Source organism: Salmo trutta, chromosome 3 (genome assembly GCF_901001165.1).
Source record: "Salmo trutta chromosome 3, fSalTru1.1, whole genome shotgun sequence".
In the NCBI taxonomy this organism is placed as follows: Eukaryota; Metazoa; Chordata; class Actinopteri; order Salmoniformes; family Salmonidae; genus Salmo; species Salmo trutta.
The window spans coordinates 39,237,943-39,258,494 of record NC_042959.1 but is presented as its reverse complement, the minus strand read 5'-3'; the positions used below and the strand labels follow the sequence as shown (position 1 = coordinate 39,258,494).

The following is a 20,552-nucleotide window of genomic DNA, read 5'->3' as shown; positions in this document are numbered from 1 at the left end:
TATGGTTAGCCAGGGGCAGTCTCCAACACCCAGACATAATTTACAAACAAATTTTACAAATCAGCCTAATTTAAAAAATAATAACAAATAATAAACAAATACACACAAAAAAAGCATTAATGTTTAGTGAGTCCGCCAGTAGGGATTTTCTCTTGATAAGTAGATTAATTGGACCATTTTCCTGTTCTTTTGGGTGTCAGGGAAAATGTATGGAGTGAAATTACATTACTTCACTACATTCCTAAAGAAAATAAAGGTAAAAGTTGTCAAAAATATAAATAGTAAAGTATAGACCAAAAAACTACTTAAGTAGTACTTTAAAGTATTTTTACTTAAGTACTTTACACCGCTGTGCATGTGATATGTGGTTGTCCCACCTAGCTATCTTAAGATGTATGTGCTAACTGTAAGTCGTTCTGGATAAGAGCATCTGCTGAATTACTAAAATGTAAATGTAAAATGTAAATTCAATAGGTCTACATCTTTAAGACCCGCTCTGTGTTGATAAATAAACTGTGCTTTGAAAGTCATTTGACAATACATTTGCTCCTCTTGGATAAGCGATCCCTTTCTTTCCAACAGTGCCTTGCCTTGGCAGTGTTTTGTAAGTATTTGTGTGACAATCCACTTCCTTTATCTCCGGGGCCGCCTATCCTTCATCTGCTTAGTGTCAGCTTGTGCCTATTAAACAGATATGGGCTTCCCATACATCTTTTCAGGGAAAGGGATTTCAATGTTTCTCTGTGGCATGCCAGCTGTGATTACTCTGATTCTACTCTGATGGTCTGGCCTCGTCTTCTTCTACTTGTCTCCCCATGCAGTCATTACGAGCAAGACCGCAGTGCGCTCAAGAAGAGGGAGTGGGAGCGGCGGACTCAGGAGGTGCAGCAGGACGAAGATCTCTTCTCCTCCGGGTTTAATCTGTTCGGGGAGCCGTACAAGGTAAGGGCCTGGGAAGGAAGTAGGAAGGGGTGGGGAGGAGGGTAGTCAGCATCCAGCATCCATCCCTTTTTCTAGGACATTACTTGGCAACAGGCATGATGGAAGTTGCTAAATAAAATAAGATTACTCCTCCAACTTAAACATGTATAGATGTATAAAGAACACATTAACCCCCAGTAACTGAGCAGTCTTGTCAGTCTATCTCCAGTCTACTCTGGCTCCTCCAGTCTTTGGGTTCCATCAGTGTCTGCCAGTCTCCAAAAGCACATTATCCACTGCCTGCCAGATCTGTGTGTGTTCTCTCATGCTCTGTGTGTTACTGGATGAATGAGACACCACAGACGGTCAAAACAGTATTTCTATAGTGGGCCAAAAGTAGCTTCTTCTATGCCTTCCCTCATGTCCTGTTACTTTATGTTATATTAATTGAAGGGATTGGAGACAACTGACTGCGTCCAAGCAGATTACTATCCATGCGGGGGCTGTAGGAATAGACAGCTAATGTGGAAAGGATAAGATATTACAAATGTTGAATTGTTTAAAATGATCTGCTTCTCTATATTCCTTGAAATGCTTTGCAATTCATGCTGTTATGTTTTGCTGTAGCGTGTATTTTCCATTGTGCACTGAACACATCCCTTAGGCCCCCCATATTGTCCATTTGAATGATGTACAGTAGAGTAATGACAAATGTGAAAGATGATCACACCTCTCATGTGTACGTCATGGAGGTGCCAAGCAGTCTCAGTCCTTCATGTCTCCCCTTCTCTCCTGGATGATATGTATCCATTGGCTGACTGGCTGCAGACAGGTGACAAGACCGATAGTTGAGGAGAGTGTGTGTGTGTGCGAGTGCAAGTGTGTGTGTGTGTGAGTAGCTAAGCAGTGTCAATAGAGAGGGATTCTCCTGTGTATGGGTTGTGAGCAGGATCAATGGAAGCCTGAGGTATGAGGGCAGTCAGGGCATTGTTCCATAGCCACGCTTGGGATCTCTCAGCTAACTAACTGGACAGATGGGGGACTCAGTCAATAGGACTGTCATGTTTTTACTAAGGCCAAGGTGTCCCTTTTTAAGAACCCTATCTTCTTTCTCAATCACTCATTGCTTTCTCTTCTCCCTCTCTGTATCAATCCACCTAGGTTCTTTCCCCTTTTACTGTATTTGTGTTTTCTGTCATGGCCATTCCGACAGACATGGAAAACGGTTATCGCTGTAATCAAAGAATACTGATTGTGATAACTGCCATTGTAACTGTGATAAAATTATCACAAATCGTATTAAGTCCCATTTAATTGAGATATGTGCACTACAAATGACATGTGCCACAAATAGTCTCACAAGGTCCCCACATGTTGGTTTTGGAGAGCCATCTAGTGTATTTCCCAACATGTTGTGTTGCTGCATTATTTCCTCCTCTGTACCAGCCTGATTGGGTAATTAAAAGTGATTAAGACTGATTTGAATAAGTCCTCGTTATCCGCATCTGGTATAATTCATCATCACTGCAAAGGAAACATTCCTTCAAGATCATACACACTATTTATACTTTCATACAGTAAATAGCTTTCTAACACTACAGATTATCTGTAAGCGGCACCTTTAGAGAGAGTGTGGCTTTCAAGGAAAGAGGGCGTGGAACCTGTCCATCACATCAACATGGAGGTAGACGTATTTGTGGAAATAAACAAGTAGTGACTGTGTCCCCTTTGAAGGCTAATTGCCCATGTCACATGACATGGTGCAGTCTCCCCTCGCTGCGGCTTCGCTTCAATAGTGGATCAGCGCCACCACACATAAATACACACGCGCACACACAGGGGAGCACGCACGTGCGCACACAGACGAAACCGTTCATCTTCATCTAATCGCCCACTGCTCCTCTTAGCCTGGGAAATTAGGTTCCAGAACACATGAGTGTTCTCTTAAACACACGCAACCTCTCTGCAAACTGGGTCACACTTAATGACAGAAAAACAGGCACACAGAGCTATCTACTCCCTTTATTTTAATTTATACTAAAACAGGGTGTCTCTATCCCTTATATAGGACTGTGTGAAATTGAATTGTGGATGCTGGTATGTGAGTGTGTATGTGTCTTTGTGGAAATGGGGTGTGTTTTGGGGGGTAGGAGGATGTGTCTGTGTTTTTGTCTGCTCGTGCTCATGTTGGTGTGTTTGTGTCTGTGTGAAGGAATGCGCTGGCCCAGCATTCTTCCAGTGAGTAAGCAGACAGACAGCAGGGGTAATGGGGAAAGGAACTCTCAGTCTAGGTGGGTGGACTGGTACAACCCAAGAGTCAGACAAAGAGCAATGTATTAGCCTTTCAGTAAATATGCCAATGTATTGTTTGGAATTTGACATTTGACAACATTTTACAGATGCTGATGTGACTGTATCATGAGGGAACATCCTCATTCACTTTGGTTTCGATTAACAACAGCTAGAGTACAGTGAGGTCACATATTAACATATGTATTGTCAATCATGTAACTGCACTTTCCTAAATAGAGATGGCTTTCACCAGGCTATACTGTAGTTAGAGGATTACAGCCTGAGGCATATCTGTTCTCCAGACCCCCACAGTGTCAGCTAATAGTCATTGATGTCATCACATCTGCAGGAAAATGGACTCTCCACTCCAGGCTTTAGTATTTGGGCATGTAAGCTGGGGACTTAAGGGCCGGTAAAGATGATGTGTGTTTAGAAACCAATGTGTCCTGTTAGTGCTTGACTGGTTCAGCGATACTTTCTCCTTAGCCCCCTCTCTCTTCCTCTCTCTCCCAGCCTAGTGCTCAGTAGAGAGTAATAGCAGTACTTTCCTCTCCTCTGTGAAACACTGTTTGTAGTTCTCCCACATCTCAGGCCGCTATTAGTTAATCCCCCTTTAATCCTGTTTAATGGAACTATGCTGTTAGCAGCTATTTGGGACTGATTTACTGCTTTCCCAGCTCCACTGGCACCTAGAGAGACGCCGCACAGCCGAGGAGAGCTGGCTGTGCCCTCAGAGGTCCCCTGCTCCCCCTGGCTCCCCCTGGTCCCCCCTGGCCTTGGTGCCATCAGCAGGATGTGTACTTCGTGTACTCCCGGGACCCCTCTCTACCTCCTCCTGGACAGGTCTCTGTGAACGCACAGCCAAGTTGTTTTTAAAAGCCTGTAAAGCCCAGTGAAGGTCAGGCCTTTGGACTTCAGCCAACGCTGCTGCACCACTCTGGCACAAAGAGACCTACCTTTTCCCCCTCAAGGCAAATATTCCCAAATAAACCTTCCTATCCCCCTCCCTCCTTCTTCCTCCTTTTCCCTCCACCACCAACTGCTGAGTCAAGAGGAGCAGCAGAGTAAATGAGGAATAGCCGCCAAGTTATTCAGCCATTTTCTCCATTTTCTGCAAATGTATTTTGTGTTCCTCCTCAGTCGTCAGCTCCGGTACTGGATGTTTTATTCATGGGCACCAGCATTACTGTTGAGGAGCAGACTCTTAGAGATGGAGAAGGAGATGAATTAATTTATTCAATGCTAACTTTTGCTCTCCATGGGTGTAAGAGATGCAATATAAAATAGTTATATTTTTTAGAATGTAATTGTATATTCCCCCGACCGTCATCGCTGTCAGATTTTATCAATAGGTTTTAAAAGTAGGATTGCGTCATATTAAATTATTAGTCCATTACGTTCCCAGTTTATTTCCGAATTGTATTGTGGTTTGTTGCTGATTCTGTTAGAAGGCTACCTTACATCTGCTAGCTCCTGGATCCCCTGCTGTCGTTAGTGCTCTATTGATTTCAGATGATTTGTGCTAGGTGTTTACTCATGTGGACCCATATTGATGCTCTTTATTGGGAAGCACTAATGGATATTATGCAAACTGCTGAGGCTTTCTGCTCCTGCACCAGTGAGGAAGGGAGGCTTTTACAGATGGGCTTACAAAGGAGAGAGACTATTCAACAGATAAGGATTGCTGGATGAGTCTTTGCTCTGGGTCTTTAACTCATTCTTTTTTTAAAAGATTTAACAGATTTAAGTTTTCAGATTTTTCTTAATTTACGAATTGAAGGCAAATAACTGTTAACAGATAACCACTTGGCCCATTGTAAACACTGCCAATCCCATGACAAGCAGTGTGAGAGAACAGTGCACATAACATCACTGTAGGATCAGCCTACAGCCCATCATAGTATTGTATTGTAGCATCAGTGCAGGTTCCTTTATCCTCGTATGAGCCTATAGGCTTTAGGCTAGAGACAATAATGTACTGGCACACAACTCCAGGTAAATAAACTTCGGACACAAATATTAGTGCTGGGATGACATAAGATGGATTTATTTCTTTGTAAGGTCTCAAGGACCCTATATAATATCCCTGTAACATATCCCTGTAGCATGTGCATTACTCAACATCCTCACTTACAGACAATATATGAAATGTGTCAATAATGTCTTCTCCACACAGAATCCCATTCACTCACATCCTTGAAAATCCACAGGAGTCCTCTTTACTATGCTGTGATATGACAACAACAAAAAGCAAACTTTGTATGGATAAAACCTACTTTCCCCTTCATACAGTACTGTATGAATCAGCTCATAGTCAAATTAGCTTTTCATTTTGCTCTTTGTTTCTCAGTTAAATCATAAAAGGCTAGCATTAAGGCATGATCCCAATGAGGTGCTTTACGATTGCTTGGCAGAGCCGTGATGGCAGAGCTGTGGTGGGGTGGCAGAACTGTGGTGGCAGGCAGGGTGTGAACTGTGGGATCTGATGCTGATTTAGAGAGCAAACGAAGCCTCCCATTGCGAGCCTGTTGGCCTGCACAGAGTGGTATTGCCCTAGTGCCCAGACCCGGCACATCACTACTGCTGCCTGCCACCATACAAAGTCTGTCTCTTTAGTATTCTCCTATTCAAAGGCTTTTTCAGATCCTCACTGCAAACACACACACACCCACAAACACTTCAACAGAGCTGCTTCCTGGGGAGAAATGTCCATTGACAAGAGGCCAGCTGCTTTCCTCTTGATGAGTGCCTTTCTCTTTTTAAAGCCTTTCCCATTTGAGTTGAGAAACACGGCAGGCAAAGGTTCATCAGTCTCCACCCGTTGAAGAAATGCCATATGCTCTGATTTAAGAGATGAAGTATTAGGCATGTCATTGGAAGCCTTTAACGTAATGGGGATCAGCTCAGCAGAAGTCTTGTCAGCTGATGGCATGAGTTCATGAAGGCAGTGGAGTATAGTAGCCTTTGTTCCATGAAGATAAGGAGTTCTAACGGAGGTACTTTAATCATTCGTTTAGAACCTGCTACAGTATGGCCTCCTGGGTGGCGCAGCGGACTAAGGCGCTGCGTCGCAGTGCTAGAGGCGTCACTGCAGACCCGGGTTCGATCCCGGGTTGTATCACAACCACCTGTGATTGGGAGTCCCATAGGGCGGCGCACAATTGGCCCAGCATCGTCCGGGTTAGGGGAGGGTTTGGTGGGGATTTTCAAGTAGGCCATCATTGTAAATAAGAATTTGTTCTTAACTGACTTGCCTGGTTAAATAAAGGTGTAAAAAAAAGTATATAATGAGGTTTTAACAGGTTCCTTCAAAAATAAAAACAACAATTAAACATCTATTTACAGGAGTGTAACTAAAAAATATAGTAGATAATATTGTTATACTTCTCTGTTCTAGTGAAGCTACTCCAGTCCTCAGCTGTAGTTAGCCTGCAGTCAGACTGCAGTCAGTGCACTGAAGGACAGCCCTGTTCCAACTCAAGCTCCAGGTCTACTCCAGCAGCCCAGGGCTTCCTTCTCTACACAAGAGGCCTTTGTGCACTGTCGTCCACATTGCTTTCCCCTCACTGAGAATGACAGCATCTGGGAGGTCCACAAGTGCCCCTTCAACATCACACTCACTAAAAATATTGAGCCCTCACAGCATGGCTTAAATAACCTGTGTGTGCTTAGGCTCCTCTTTGGACGATACACAGACTGTGGAAAACAGACTGCTGCTTTGGGCTGGTTGCTGGTTTTTCAAACACAGGTTGCTGTTATTGTTAGGGGGTGGTCTAGGCTGTCAGGGCTGTTTGAGGCTTATCCCTCTCTTGCTTCTGAAGTTATGACTGGCCTGATACAGGGGTCACTCCTTAGTGTGTATCACACACGCACTCAAACACTACACTCCAACCCAAGCAGTTCAATCTGCCACCTCAGGTCTCTTGGCTCTCCCACCCCTACGGGAGGGCAGCTCCTGCTCAGTCCAGTCCAAGCTCTTCTCTGTCCTAGCACCCCAATGGTGGAAAGAAGGACACATTTCTTTAGCTCTGACTATGTTATTGAGGAAAATGTACTTCTTATGGCTGTGATATGTGGTTGTCCCACCTAGCTATCTTAAGATGAATGCACTAACTGTAAGTCGCTCTGGATAATAGCGTCTGCTAAATGCCTCAAATGTAAATGTATCACTGCTCATTGGAGACATACTGTTCTTTTGGACACATCCAGGACTTTAAAATATCCTTTGAAAGCTATCCTGTTTTCTAGTTAGATACCCCAAAAGCTTGTTTTATCTCCTCCTCTTTCCCTATACCCCTGTGTCCTAATAAACTGCCACTTTTTCTGTCCCTAATATCAACCTCCCCCATCACTGCTCAGCAACAACTACATGGACAGTAACTCGGCATAGTTATCCATTTGGGTGAGCTTAATTGTAATACATTTTGGAACAACAAGTGCATGGCCATTAGAGTTTTATGGTGGACATTATAGTGATGCTGTGCAAGGTCAGGGGTGGTCAGGGGTGAGTCTTGGCAGAGAGCAGTTTAGCCCTAGCTGGCATCTTCTCTTTTTATAGAGGTCAGAGGTTAAACACCCAGCAGATAATTCCCCTTCCCAGCAGCATAATGGCTCTTCATGCTCCACACCCTCCCTTCCCCTAACCATCAACCATCATTTGATTATTGTGCAAATACACAGGCTTATGCTTCCTGAGTCTGACAGAGCGTTGCGCTATTATCACCACCACAGTCCTCTGTGATACCAAAGGGATACGCTGCTACACTGTACATATTTATCATTTTTTCCTTTGTTGCATTTGAATAGCCTAATTATATCCCTATACAGAAAACAGCTTTGCATGGCTCTGCAATTTTATTGTACGACTGAAATGAATCTTCATTTGCAGTTATTTTCAAACAGATGTTCTAATTTCTGTTTATATAGCGTGCATCTTAGCATAATGCATCTGCAATTGTTGTACGTTCTTACTAGGCTCTTACCTCTTACACGTAAAAGACCAGTAAACACAGGTTTGGGCTGAATTTAACAGTAATGTGTTGCACATTAAATAGAATGTTGCCTGTTATGAAAGTAATGAGTTTGGGGGTGGTTATGCATGCCTTTTGTCTGAAAAGCCCAGTATAAAAGAATTATATGCTGAACTAGCCAAAAGAAAACAAGTATTATAACTTGGGACTTTTGTTGTAAAATTATTTTATTGGAGGTTTTCCTACAGATTAAAGTGTACCCCTGAGAGAAAGGATATTAGAAGACAGGAGTGTGTTAATATTGCCACATATCACTATTGACTAAGAATACAGTTGAACAGATTAGAAGATTATCAAGGTCATCCTATTGGTCTACTATATTCCCCCCAGTGTGACTAGATTATAAACTACTGTCTTTTTATACTGACAGACAGAAGCAACCAGTCTATCCACTTTGGGGGGGACCAACAACCTAAACAAGGTATCTATTATCTATAGATCCACACTAACAATGCTTGTTTTAATCACTTGTTTAATACACACTAATACACCAACTGTGCCATCTTACAGATGGATTTATTAAAGTGCTTTGGATAGAACTATAGTTTCATACAGTTTGTAAAGGTGCATATTAGACTCTGTAATGATAGCTGTTTATAGCTTAGAAAAGGGGCTACTTTTTCATTTTCAGAGTTGCTTGATATACAGCCTAATGGTCTTGCTCACTGAGGCATGATTGCACCCTTCTCTATGCGCGCACACACACATCAACCCCTCTCTCACACACACTGCCTGCAGTGTTCCTGGCTGTCTGTAATTAGGTGTAGCTCTGATGACCTGCTGCTCTCTGTCTGTTGTCAGAGTAGTGGGGGAATGATGATAACATGGTGGAGGGGGCTGGGGGGTATATAGTAGGAACTGAATATCTATACATTATACATCTCACCGTCTCTCCTCTCTCTGTCTCTGCAGACCAACAAAGGTGATGCTCTGGCCAACCGCGTACAGAACACTCTGGGGAACTACGATGAGATGAAGGAGCTCCTGACCAGCCACTCCAACCAGAGCCACCTGGTGGGGATCCCCAAGAACTCTGTTCCCCAGACCCCCGGCCCCAGCTTCTTCACCGAGGGGGCCCAGAGGACGAGCAACAGGACAGGCACGGGGCACAATACCAACTCCATGCACCCTCCGCCCTCCTCTTCATCCCTGACCAGCTCCACCCGGCTGAGCGGCCATCAGAGCTCCAAGAAGTCCCGCTCCTCCGACTGGTTGCAGGGAGCCCACTGCTCCAGCAGCACCAGCACCCAAGAGGTGGGGGGGCAGGGAGTGGGGGTACCAACCAGCAGCAGGGGGAAACACTTGTCTACCCATGAGCAGCAGCAGCAGCAACCCCAGAGACACGAGGAGCTGTTCAGCTCACAGGGCGACGCCGTGGGCCACAAGGGAGACTCCAGCAGCAGCCCCAACTCTTCCACCTCCAGGAGGCATGGCGGTGGGCAGCAGCAGGCCCCTAAGGCCCCTTCGGCGGCTGAGCATGGCGGATACAAGGACAGCAACAATCATGTTAAGTCTCCCCTGGAGCAGGAGCCGGGCTCCCACGGGTCCAGTTCCCCCGTGGCCTCCACCTCCCTGCTGCCCAGTGGCCTTTCCACGCCAACCTTCCCCCAGGGCCTGCACGTCAAGCCCAGCGCCGTGCAGCAGCAGAAGCCCACGGCCTACGTTCGGCCCATGGACGGCCAGGACCAGGTGCCCCTGGACTCCCCGGAGCTCAAACCTCCTCTGGAGGTGGGGGACATGGGCTACAGCAACCTAGCCTTTGGCAGCACCACCACCAGCTCCAAGAGCAAGCTGCCCAAGCTGACCCTGACACAGACTGGGGAGGTAGGTACCTGCATGATTCACTTGACTCTACAGTACACACACACACACATGGCTTGTTGATAGATTGTAAGTTCTGGGGAACAGGTCACTTGTGCTGTGTTAGATCGTCTGGCAGTAGGAAGGGGAAAGAGGTTCAGCCAGATAAGTTTGGCCTGTGACTTTCCCCCTGCCTGATCTGTTTTTCATTGAGTCCTGGCAAAGACTGAGCCTGACATAATGGAGAGTCCTTATTAATAATCAGCCGTTCAGTTCTCCTCCTCTGGCGACTCCTGCTCCTCAACCCAGCCAGCTGAGGAGCCACAGGGTTAAGGGGCCTTCCTTACATCCACTCCACCACACACACACACACACACACACACACACACACACACACACACACACACACACACACACACACACACACACACACACACACACACATACCCTACAATCCCTCACTATGAAATGAATCTCGGGTGGAAAATCACTCATGATTAATAGCCATTTTAATTCACATGGGCCCGCTTTACTTATTTATGTAACCAGTTCTGACATATGATTTGTTTTGGCCTCACTGATGGATTGTATTACAGTTAGTGTTTTAGCATTTACCCTATGGTCTTATAGGTTTATGTATAATATATCCGAAATAGGTAATACTGTATAAACCTTTGTTTTAGCCTCCAGACATTTGGCTTGTTCCTCCCATAATATTGTATGTACTTGGCTTGTCATGTATATATGATGATGATGATGAATGCGTTATTATTTCTGAACAGTTTACAACACTGTAAAGTAATACTAATCAGTTATTGCTGATAGTTGAGAGGAATTCTTGTTTAATGCATTTATCCCTCCTTGTAGCCTCTTAGCTTGACACAGTCAGACCATCTTAGTCTGGAGTCATTTGTGATCTGAAGGCTTGTCATGTCAGTCCATTTGTGTGTCAGCAACACAAGCAGGGCTGAGAGTCTATTGTTGTGACAACTTTAGCCCCAACTGTTTATCTTCTAATGTTGGGAGGCAAGGGATGTTCATTTTAATGCAGGGAGCGTTTGTCTCAGCTCTCAGCCAGTGGCGTGCTGGAGAATATTTTTGAACCAGACAAAATGGGCCTGCTGCTTTTGAACGCTTTGCAGGTTAACACAACATCCATCCTAATGTATTCTCACCTGAGGTCACACACTCATTATTTTAGAAAACTTTGTCCACCTGATTGGAATCCGCTCCGTTTAATCCTGAACATAATTAACCAAGGCGTACTGTCTCTCTCTTCTCTCCTTATCTCCCCCTCTTCGCCACTTAGGACAGTGCATGAGGAGAAAATAGATACATGGTAGGGATCCAATTTTAAATATACAAACAAGATGATAACCATACCATTATAAGACCAGACAGAGCAAAATGAGAATTGGTGCAGATTTATTTTGATACATTAGGGCATCTAGGCTATGTTTACAAAGGCAGCCCAATTTTTCCATGAACTGGTCTTTTCGCCAATCAGATCAACTATTTTGACAATTGGACAAAATATCAGTCCTAGAGGTATATTATAGATCAGGATTCCTCAAAGGAGTTGACTGAGAATTTCATCATGGCTAAGACTAAGACGGAAATAACTAAGAGACCCCACTCACCAAACACTCTACTTACCAGTGATAAGGATTCATTTCCCTCAATTATTGAATTAAGTCAAATTCATGTTTTTCAAAGTATTTGAAGAATGATGTGAGGTGACCAAGTGATGACTGAAGCAACTGCACATACTGTTCCTTGAGAATTTGGACTTTGTTACTGTACCCACTCTTTACCAATCAATCCCCTGCAGCCTCTGTCTTCACTCCTTTCCCCACCGTTTCTCAGTGGCCAGCCTCGCTAATTGAGCCACTATAGAGATTCTGCCATGTGGGAGGTCAGGCCACAGTCTCCAACAAAGAAATGCATTTGCAGTATTCTTCCTGTTATTGGAGGAAGCTAGGAGTGCATGAAATACAGCGTCTCCTGTGAGACTTACTCCTCTACACACCATGTCCCTGTATAGCTAACACATAAATAAGTAGATAAGCAACAATAAACAAGACTGACGTATGATTGAACAGGTTGACACACAGGCACCCAACCATGGCGCGCCAACCAGCTGTTCCCTTTCTTTAATAGTGTAGTCGAAGGCTATTCCCCACTACAAATTGCGGTATCTTGAATCTTGGAAGCATATGGCGCAGTTACACCGTACAGTTAAGCATGTGGCAAGGCTGAAAACCTGGGGGATTTGGAGAGCTGCTTGTTGTGCCCGGGATGCGGTCAGCTTAGAGGAGAATGGAGATGGATGTTGTTATTGGAGCAGGAAGGGAAACGGGGTGGGGAGGGAAGGCGAGGGACCCCCTGCACAGCACAGCAGAGCATAGCGGAGCCCAGCTGGGGAGAGATGGGGGGTGGAGGTGAGCACCATCTCTGCTCGTTCACTGACAGATGAGTCACTCGGTAAGAGACGGGGAGGAAGAGAAAGATGCAGATAGGGAGAGAGAAGGGAGCAAGTGAACTGAAATTGAGAGACACGCAGAGTTAGTCAGAGAGAGACAGGCAGACAGAGAGAGAGAGAAGCGTCCTTTTAAACATGTCTGTCAGGAAAAGAGAACATCTTCAAGAACTTTGATTTGATTTTGTTTGGCTTTGGTTTGTTAAAAAGAGTAGATTCTATTGAGCTTAGTCTCATGAGAGCCCTCTGTTTTGTTGTTATTTATCCTCTTATATTTATCCAGGCTTCTCAACAAGCATAGGTGTAGAATAACTAAAGCCAGAAAAATCATCCCAGGTTGTATTCTTTCTCGTTTTCAAGTTCCCACCTGGATAGCCGTTGTTTTAGTGTATGTGGTAATATTCATATGCTTGGTAATTACTCTCCCCCTCATGACCGTGTGCAAGAGCCCATCCCTAACACTACACAACCCGTTGTTGTTGTTTTAAAGCCTAATTAGATTATCTTATCCTCAAGCTCCTCCGTCTAACATCCTCCTCTACTTTATAGAAGTCGAACCCTCTGAAAAGAGAAGCGATATCACTTTCATCCCCCTTTCAAATCAAACGGGTGTGGGAGAGGAGACTTCACAGGCGTGAAATGTTCCTCTCATTCTCCGCTCTGCCCCTGGAGAAAATATTTTGACAGGTTGAGTGTAAAATCCCAGAGTGATAAGGGTTTGCTAAATGGCTTTGGAAGCATCCTGTTAATACTAAGGCTATTGATTAGCGGCCTAGCTGCATTCACTGCTCACTCAGAAAAGCTCTGCCTGGCCAGCCTCTGTGTCAGAGAGGGAGTATGAAACATTGACAAGCAGATAACACCTATTGATCCCCTCCCAAAAAAACTGTTATTGCACCAGGCATTACACAGGCTTTATAGAACTAATAGCCTTATCGCTAGCCTCGCTAAGCACAAGATTTGACGAGACAATGAGAGGTTTAGGAGACGCTCTTCATGATGGATATGGAAGAATATAGAGAAAACATTTTACATATTCAATGCATTGAGGATTTGTTGTTCTCTTTTTCTCAAAGCCCTTGAGACATTCAATATTTCTGGAGTGGTATAAGCCTAAAGGCTTGAATATGCCTCTATTCATTTTTTTCTCTATTTATTATACTTACCTGAGTGGACTTGAGCCGGTTGAAAGGTTTGAAGTGTGTGCATTGATAATACTGATAAAGAATAGGCTACAGTCCATATTGTATGGGCAAGGGGCTGGTGGTCTAAGCTGGAGCATGATGACGTCATTCCTATAAGTTCATAAGGGCTGTGAATCAGAGGAGACACACAGTCGTCTGTTTCTCCGACATCTGTCTGACTGACTGCCAGCCACCCATCAGACTCCAGACTTCTGTCTGTCAGCTAACTGCCATCAGATATACTGAGTGCGTGAGTAAGAGAGAGAGAGAGTGTGTGCTGCATAGCAATGGCCCTGGCCCTGAGTTTGTCTCATCCAGACTGCTAAATGTGTGGACAGGGATTAACTCTCATTAGACTGATAATAGGAACGTATTCACACAGGGCCCAGAGCCCGGAGCAGATCTGACCTCAGTTTAGCCATGTTTCCCCTCCCACCCAGCAGCCTGCTGATGTTAAAGGCCTTGTTTGCTTTTAGAGAGTCAAAATTAACCATGCTGCTGTCTGATTTATATTTTCTTATAGCCATCATACAAAAAAAAATGGAGACCCCAGAAATGATCATGAAATATTATTTAAAATAATCACATACTACTGTAGAATAATAATAGCATGTTTCAGAGACAGTGTTTTGGAAAGGCTGGAACAGTAACTGGATGAGTCCATTTCTCAGACAGACAGTACATCCCACGCTGACCAGCAGGTTGGCTTATTAAAACAGCCCCTGGCGTCATGGGGCAGAAATCTTTATCTTCCGTTCTGTGGAAGCAGGCTCCGTCTCTCTCTCCCTCGCTTGCCGACTCACTGGACAGACAGGAAGTCAGTTCCAGGAACATTTGATTATGCAGCGCTGCCAAGACTCACAGAGAGAGACGGAGGGGGGGAGGGGGGGGAGAGAAAGTGAGCTTCCCTGGAACAAAGCCTTTACCCTCACCCTGAGTTTGAGTCACCCTGCCTGGAGTCTCTAGTCTTTCCTCAAAGGAAGCAGTCCTGTTACAGACTAAGGTCCCCACCGTAGTCTGTCAACACATTTGTCATCTCACTCCTCATACTGGGTTTAGGTAGATAATAAATAAATACTAACAAGGCTCTGACATATATTCTGTGCTATTTTAGCTACATATTCAGTTGTTTTTATTTGTATGGATGATAATGAACCTAGTATAATATAATTTGGGATGTCATGAACATTTTTCTTTGAGCACAGTTTTTTCTCCTCACCCAAATTCACTTGCAGAATCCCTTTATGCCCATATTGCTTTTTACTTAGACATTTTAATCATACAGTACACACCAAGCTCACAAACGTTGTTTGCTTGGATTTGGCTTTGAAGTCTAGCTTTTTGTGAAAGGGTACATTTTGCTTATTTGTCCGTGTCAAGGAAGAGGTGTTAACATTTTGATAATGTTGTGTTAAGTGAACCCAGAGACGAACATCGTCCTTACAAGACAGTGTAATTGGGGATGACAAGGAGGTATTGGTCATCACAGTCTGCTGGTTTGGAGATGGAAAGAGACAGAGAGAGAGGCTGTGGGCTGAAGTGTTTGGATTTGCTGTGAGAGCACACCCTGAGAGACTGGGGTTAAGGGGCTGATGAGTGAAGAGAGAGTCGGGCCCAGGTTGGCCTTTCTTCTCCATGTTGGATGGATGCCAGCTCTCCTCTCCCTTGATTTATACTGTTTACAGATCCATTATATTTAGTTGAGAGCAGCAGGGTTTTACTGTTGCATATCTAAATATGTCTGATCTTAGATCAGATATTAACTACTTTAAACACTACTAAACCATTGATATAGCCCCTAACACCTGATCTTGAACTGACCAGAGTCCACAACATAACAACCTTCTTTCAGACATGGCAGATCAGCCTCCGTTGTGTTTTACCGCCTGTAGGCCTCTCGATAATGACTCTCTAATATGACACAAATGAAAACAGAAAGGCACTTAGATGAAAGGAGATGTTAAAAAACCTATTTACATATAATAATTTATATAATTTAGGGGAAGCCGAGCGCGTCCGTAGGTGGGCCTGGTGAGAAGAGATAGAAATTGACAACGCGTGAGTCGTGGGTGAGAATTAGGTCACCCACTAGGGCTCACACACACTTCCTTATTCCTCACCCACTGCGTTTCACCCAGTCATGCTTGATGGGTTCTTCCCAGCCGCCTTTTTAAAATCACTTTAGAGTTCATTAATGCAAGTCTTTGGTACAAATGTACTGATCTAGTGAGTAATGTGGCTAATAAACATAAAAGGATGTGCTGTAACTCAGTCCTGGCAGACCCCCTCACCAACAGAGAGGAGGGTAAAAAGGGAAATGAAAAGAAGAAAAAAAAAGCTGAGATGAATATCACAGTGTAAGAATGGATCTGATCAAAGAAACCTGGAGTTTGAAATGGGTTATTGTGCTTTTTCCTCCATATATTCTGTCCTGTTCTTCTTCTTCTTCTTTGTTCACAGCTTAGTGTCTGCACAGAATGTACCATGCTTTAAAAATCGATATCTGCTTTTTGTGCTTAGTTCTGAGCATATAAAGAATATCTGACTATGTTCAAAGCCCCTCAAGGCATTCCATATAAATTGTCCTGTATTGTATACAATTAATTGAATCACAGCTTTATATGATTCTGAAAAGTAAATACATAAACAACACGACTAATAAAACCTGAAACTTTATAGTAAGACTACTTTGAATGTTTCTCAAAGGGGCACGTCAAATAGAAGAGTCCCTCTTTAAACTGAGGTCAAGAATATGTGTTGACAATATCCTGATGGGAGTTCCTTACACAGTGGGGTGACCTGACCTATCCTCTACTCTGCTCTGCTCTGTGAATGAAGACTGGAGTGAACCTGCTGGTCAGAGACAGTCCACTCTTTGAAAGTGAACAGCACTTGTTCACAGTCCACTCTAAAAGACCCTAACTGAACCAGCTCACCGGCTAGGCGACACTCCAGGACTAAACAGTGTCCTCAGAAGGCCTCTTCTCTGCCACATCCCCAGAGATAATGGGCTCCATTCCCACTGTGGAGCCACCCAAGTACCAGGCACGCCTCGCCTTGTCCTCCAGGACGGAAACCTGGGAGAAAAATGGCCACCCCCTCGCTCCCTGTAGAGTAAACCCTATCTCCCAGACAGGCCCCTGGTAAAAAAAATACTGCAATATATAGGGAATAGGGTGCCATTTGCGATGCACAAAATAAGCTTCCTCTCTTCCTCAACCAGGAAAAAGGGACAGTTATTAGGAGGCTTCCCCATTAGAAGTAAACAGCTGGGATCATTTGCATAATACCCATCAGAAATCTTTTTTTTTTCAGGGCTGCTTGTCAGGGGGGGGAGAAAAAAACAACAACAATAAAAGTATTATCATTAGTGCTGCTAGAATCACAACCTGTTTATACATTTCTGCTGCTTCTTATTGAAAAACCAACGTAGAACTTGTATAATACCATTCCTACTCATCGGTCAATTGATTTAGGAAAGTTGAGATTTGGTTGTCGGGAAATGTCTAAATGATTTAAAATTAGAGAATAACTAGTTATTAGGTTTGTCTGTGTGTGTGACTGTGTGTGCGTGTGTTATTCATCTGAGCTTCTGTTTCTCTCTGCATGCTGTCTGATGCTCATTATTTCCTTGCTTGTCTGAACACCTTTTCTGCTCTGTGGTTAAGAAAAGGAGGAGTTTAAATAAGGACCCCTAAACTCAGCCGCATTCAGTATCTAATGGATTATCATAGCATTAGTTCACATTCTTAGAGAATTGGGAGGAATCAGCGGCTCACATTTAAGTACTGAAATAAATGTTACACAAAAAAGCATGTATATGTTTAGATCAGAGAATGGGTGGTAGGAAGGAAAGAAAGTTGGATGTTGATTCCCGTGAGTGAAGGAGTGGAAAGGTGGTTTTAGGTTGCGAGGTTGAGAAGAGGTTTCAGTTAAAGGGTCGTTTTTTTATTTCTCTGAGGTGGAGGGAGTGGAAAGGGTAGATTTGATTCAATCTGGTCCCTATTGGCCCTCAGCTATAGTCGTGGTTGATTATCTTTTACGAAAGATACCCAGTGCTACTCTCTGCCGGTCTCTCGGAAAACCACAGCATGTTTGGATATTGAATTAGAACATTTCTGCTTGACTTCCCCATGCCTCGTAGGTAATACTCCGTTGCAAAGCACCCATACATGAGCAATGATCTAAGGGCTCATCAAATGCATCCCCTCCCTCATCTCCTCCCCTCCTCTCCTCCTTTTCTTCACACCACATGTTTTCTGTTAGTTTTAGCCCCTATAAATACGGAGTGATGGCAACAGAACACAATTACACTGTGGATTTAGTATGCTGTAATTGCAGGGGAGCATGATAAACATACTCTCATAGAGCCAGCCCATCCATCCCACCCATTTACTGTAATGGGGACTAGGAGAGGTCACTCCTGTGTTATCTATATAGTAAACCCCACACTCACCTCTGAACAGTATCTCACTCCCCTCACTATTCATCAATCCTCATTCCTTATATACTTTGTTGTCTCTTGGAATTAGATATTTATTTGTTTGCTTTTTGAATAGATGCAAATGACTATGAGTTATCAGTAACACTGAAATGGATTGGATATCCCAAAGCCAGTCAAATATTGCAATACAACTATTACACGCATACTATCAATGAACAAATGGCAAATACAGACCACATTTAAGGTTTAACATTACATTAAGCTGTTGGAAATCTGGGCTCAGTCAATTTAATGCAACAGAAAACCCTGAGTCCCTAAATTACTTTTCCCTCTCCGCCATCCAAGCATGGTTCATGCCTCTTGCCCTGAAAAAAAGAAACGCTTTATGGCTCTAGGCATTGCAAAACAATACACTATGCGGCCTACTGGTAGCTCTTTAGTCTTTTTAATTTATTTTTGATGCTCTCTGCTGTCGCTGAATATCTGTGGTGGCTTGTAATAAAATACCCGCTGTGCAATTTTGTGAGTATGTCAAGCAGAGCATGACCAGATATGCAAATTTAACACAGAAGAGCAAAAGTGGAATTTTTAGTATTTTGCATCTGCAGAAGCTGTTAAAGGCAGTTTAGAAAACCATGAATATATAATACAGAGGTGGCCCGACCGGAGGCTAAACCCTATTTATCAGCTGGGAGAAATAGTTTGTTATTTTGGTTTCAGATATTTTTTAGAGAGAGAGAATGAGAGTATAAAACCGAGAGATGTAAGTTGCGATTAGATCAGTATGAATGACAAAGGGATTTGGAGGGTCTCAGTGTGGCTCTCGCTGTGAGGGTGAAGTCTTCTGACTGGAGCCCCATGAATCTATTGAGCGTAAATATCAAGGTCAGATCATCCCTCAGCTACCATATACTGACTGAGATCCTGGAGACAAGCGTATACACTCTGCTTCTCCTACTTCCAAGTGTGTGTACAGTAAGTATGTCTGTGGTTATTTCTTCTCCAGCATAGTGAAACGACCCTGATCAGTCACAGCAGTAAGCAGGTGTTGATGACTCAGGTAAACTGGCCCATTTATTGACAGTGAGAGTCCTTAGTCACGGAGTCAAATCTAAGACGTGATGGACGATGCGTATTACTGGCTGTCTGCTCATGTTTAAATGTAGCCCTGGCACTGCCGGTGGATACACGAGCCATTAGTCTGCTCTGGGGTCAGTTCACACCCCTCTGACCACACTCAGGTACCTCTGTGCCCCTGCAATAGATCTCCATGCCACCCTAGCCTGCCTTCCACTCTCTATAACACTTTAATTGGAGATTATTTAGTTGAGTTTAGCTATTAAGAAGATTCTCAGCTGGATTTTCTCTGAGCTTACACGGTTTGCGTTTTTTGCATCAGTGCTTTACACATCAAATCCGCTTGGTTTAAGGAAATAGGAATTGTGTTGGCTGAGGAAATAACTGTTGTAGGAAGAATCAGTCTGGTGTAGTAATGCTCATATAGATCCTATACTTCATAGGATTTAATAATTGTGAGTTAATAGGATCTTTATGATAATGCCATCCAACAGACAGTTGTTATTTCCTCCACTCATCATATACACTACCGGTCAATAGTTTGGGAACACCTACTCATTCAAGGGTTTTACTTTATTTTTACTATTTTCTACATTGCAGAATAATAGTGAAGACATCAACACTATGACATAACACATATGGAATCATGTAGTAACCAAAAAAGTGTTAAACAAATCAAAATATATTTTATACTTGAGATTCTTCAAATAGCCACCCTTTGCCTGGATGACAGCTTTGCACACTCTTGGCATTTTCTCAACCAGCTTCATTGGTGCGGCAGGTAGCCTAGCGTTTAGAGCGTTGGGCCAGGATCGGGCTATCTTCTGTATACCACCCCTGCATTGTCACAACACAACTGATTGGTCCAAACATATTAAGAAGAAAATACATTCCATAAATTCACTTTTAACAAGTCACACCTGTTAATTGAAATGCATTCCAGGTGTACCTCATGAAGCTGGTTGAGAGAATGCCAAGAGTGTGCAAAGCTGTCATCAAGGCAAAGGGTGGCTACTTTGAAGAATCTGAAATCTAAAATATATTTTGATTTGTTTAACACTTTTGGTTACTATATGATTCCATATGTGTTATTTCATAGTTTTGATGTCTTTACTATTATTCTACAATGTAGAAAATAGTAAAATAAAGAAAAACCGCTGAATGAGTAGGGATGTCCAAACCTTTAACTGGTACTATATATATGTTGATTTAACCAGCTGCAATAGGATGTTGTTGAGCAAATTCACAACAAAAAGTTTGCGTGAACACTTTGTTGAGCAATCCTATTGCAGCTGTTTGCCTTATAATTGTACATTGAATGTACA

The 20,552-nt window shown here is 43.5% G+C and overlaps 1 protein-coding gene across 2 annotated transcripts in view; it reads left to right on the top strand.

Moving 5' to 3' along the window:
- The window catches only part of LOC115175045 (AF4/FMR2 family member 2), a 170,658-nt gene that overhangs the window by 37,710 nt on the left and 112,396 nt on the right, over positions 1-20,552 (top strand). Inside the window, exons 2-4 of one of the 2 annotated variants that reach the window (XM_029734189.1) lie at positions 822-942; positions 8,614-8,664; positions 9,156-10,067. In XM_029734189.1, the coding sequence (XP_029590049.1) occupies positions 822-942; positions 8,614-8,664; positions 9,156-10,067 (1,084 nt within the window). The remainder of the gene's footprint in view (positions 1-821; positions 943-8,613; positions 8,665-9,155; positions 10,068-20,552) is intronic. The other variant, XM_029734199.1, reaches the window with a different exon arrangement.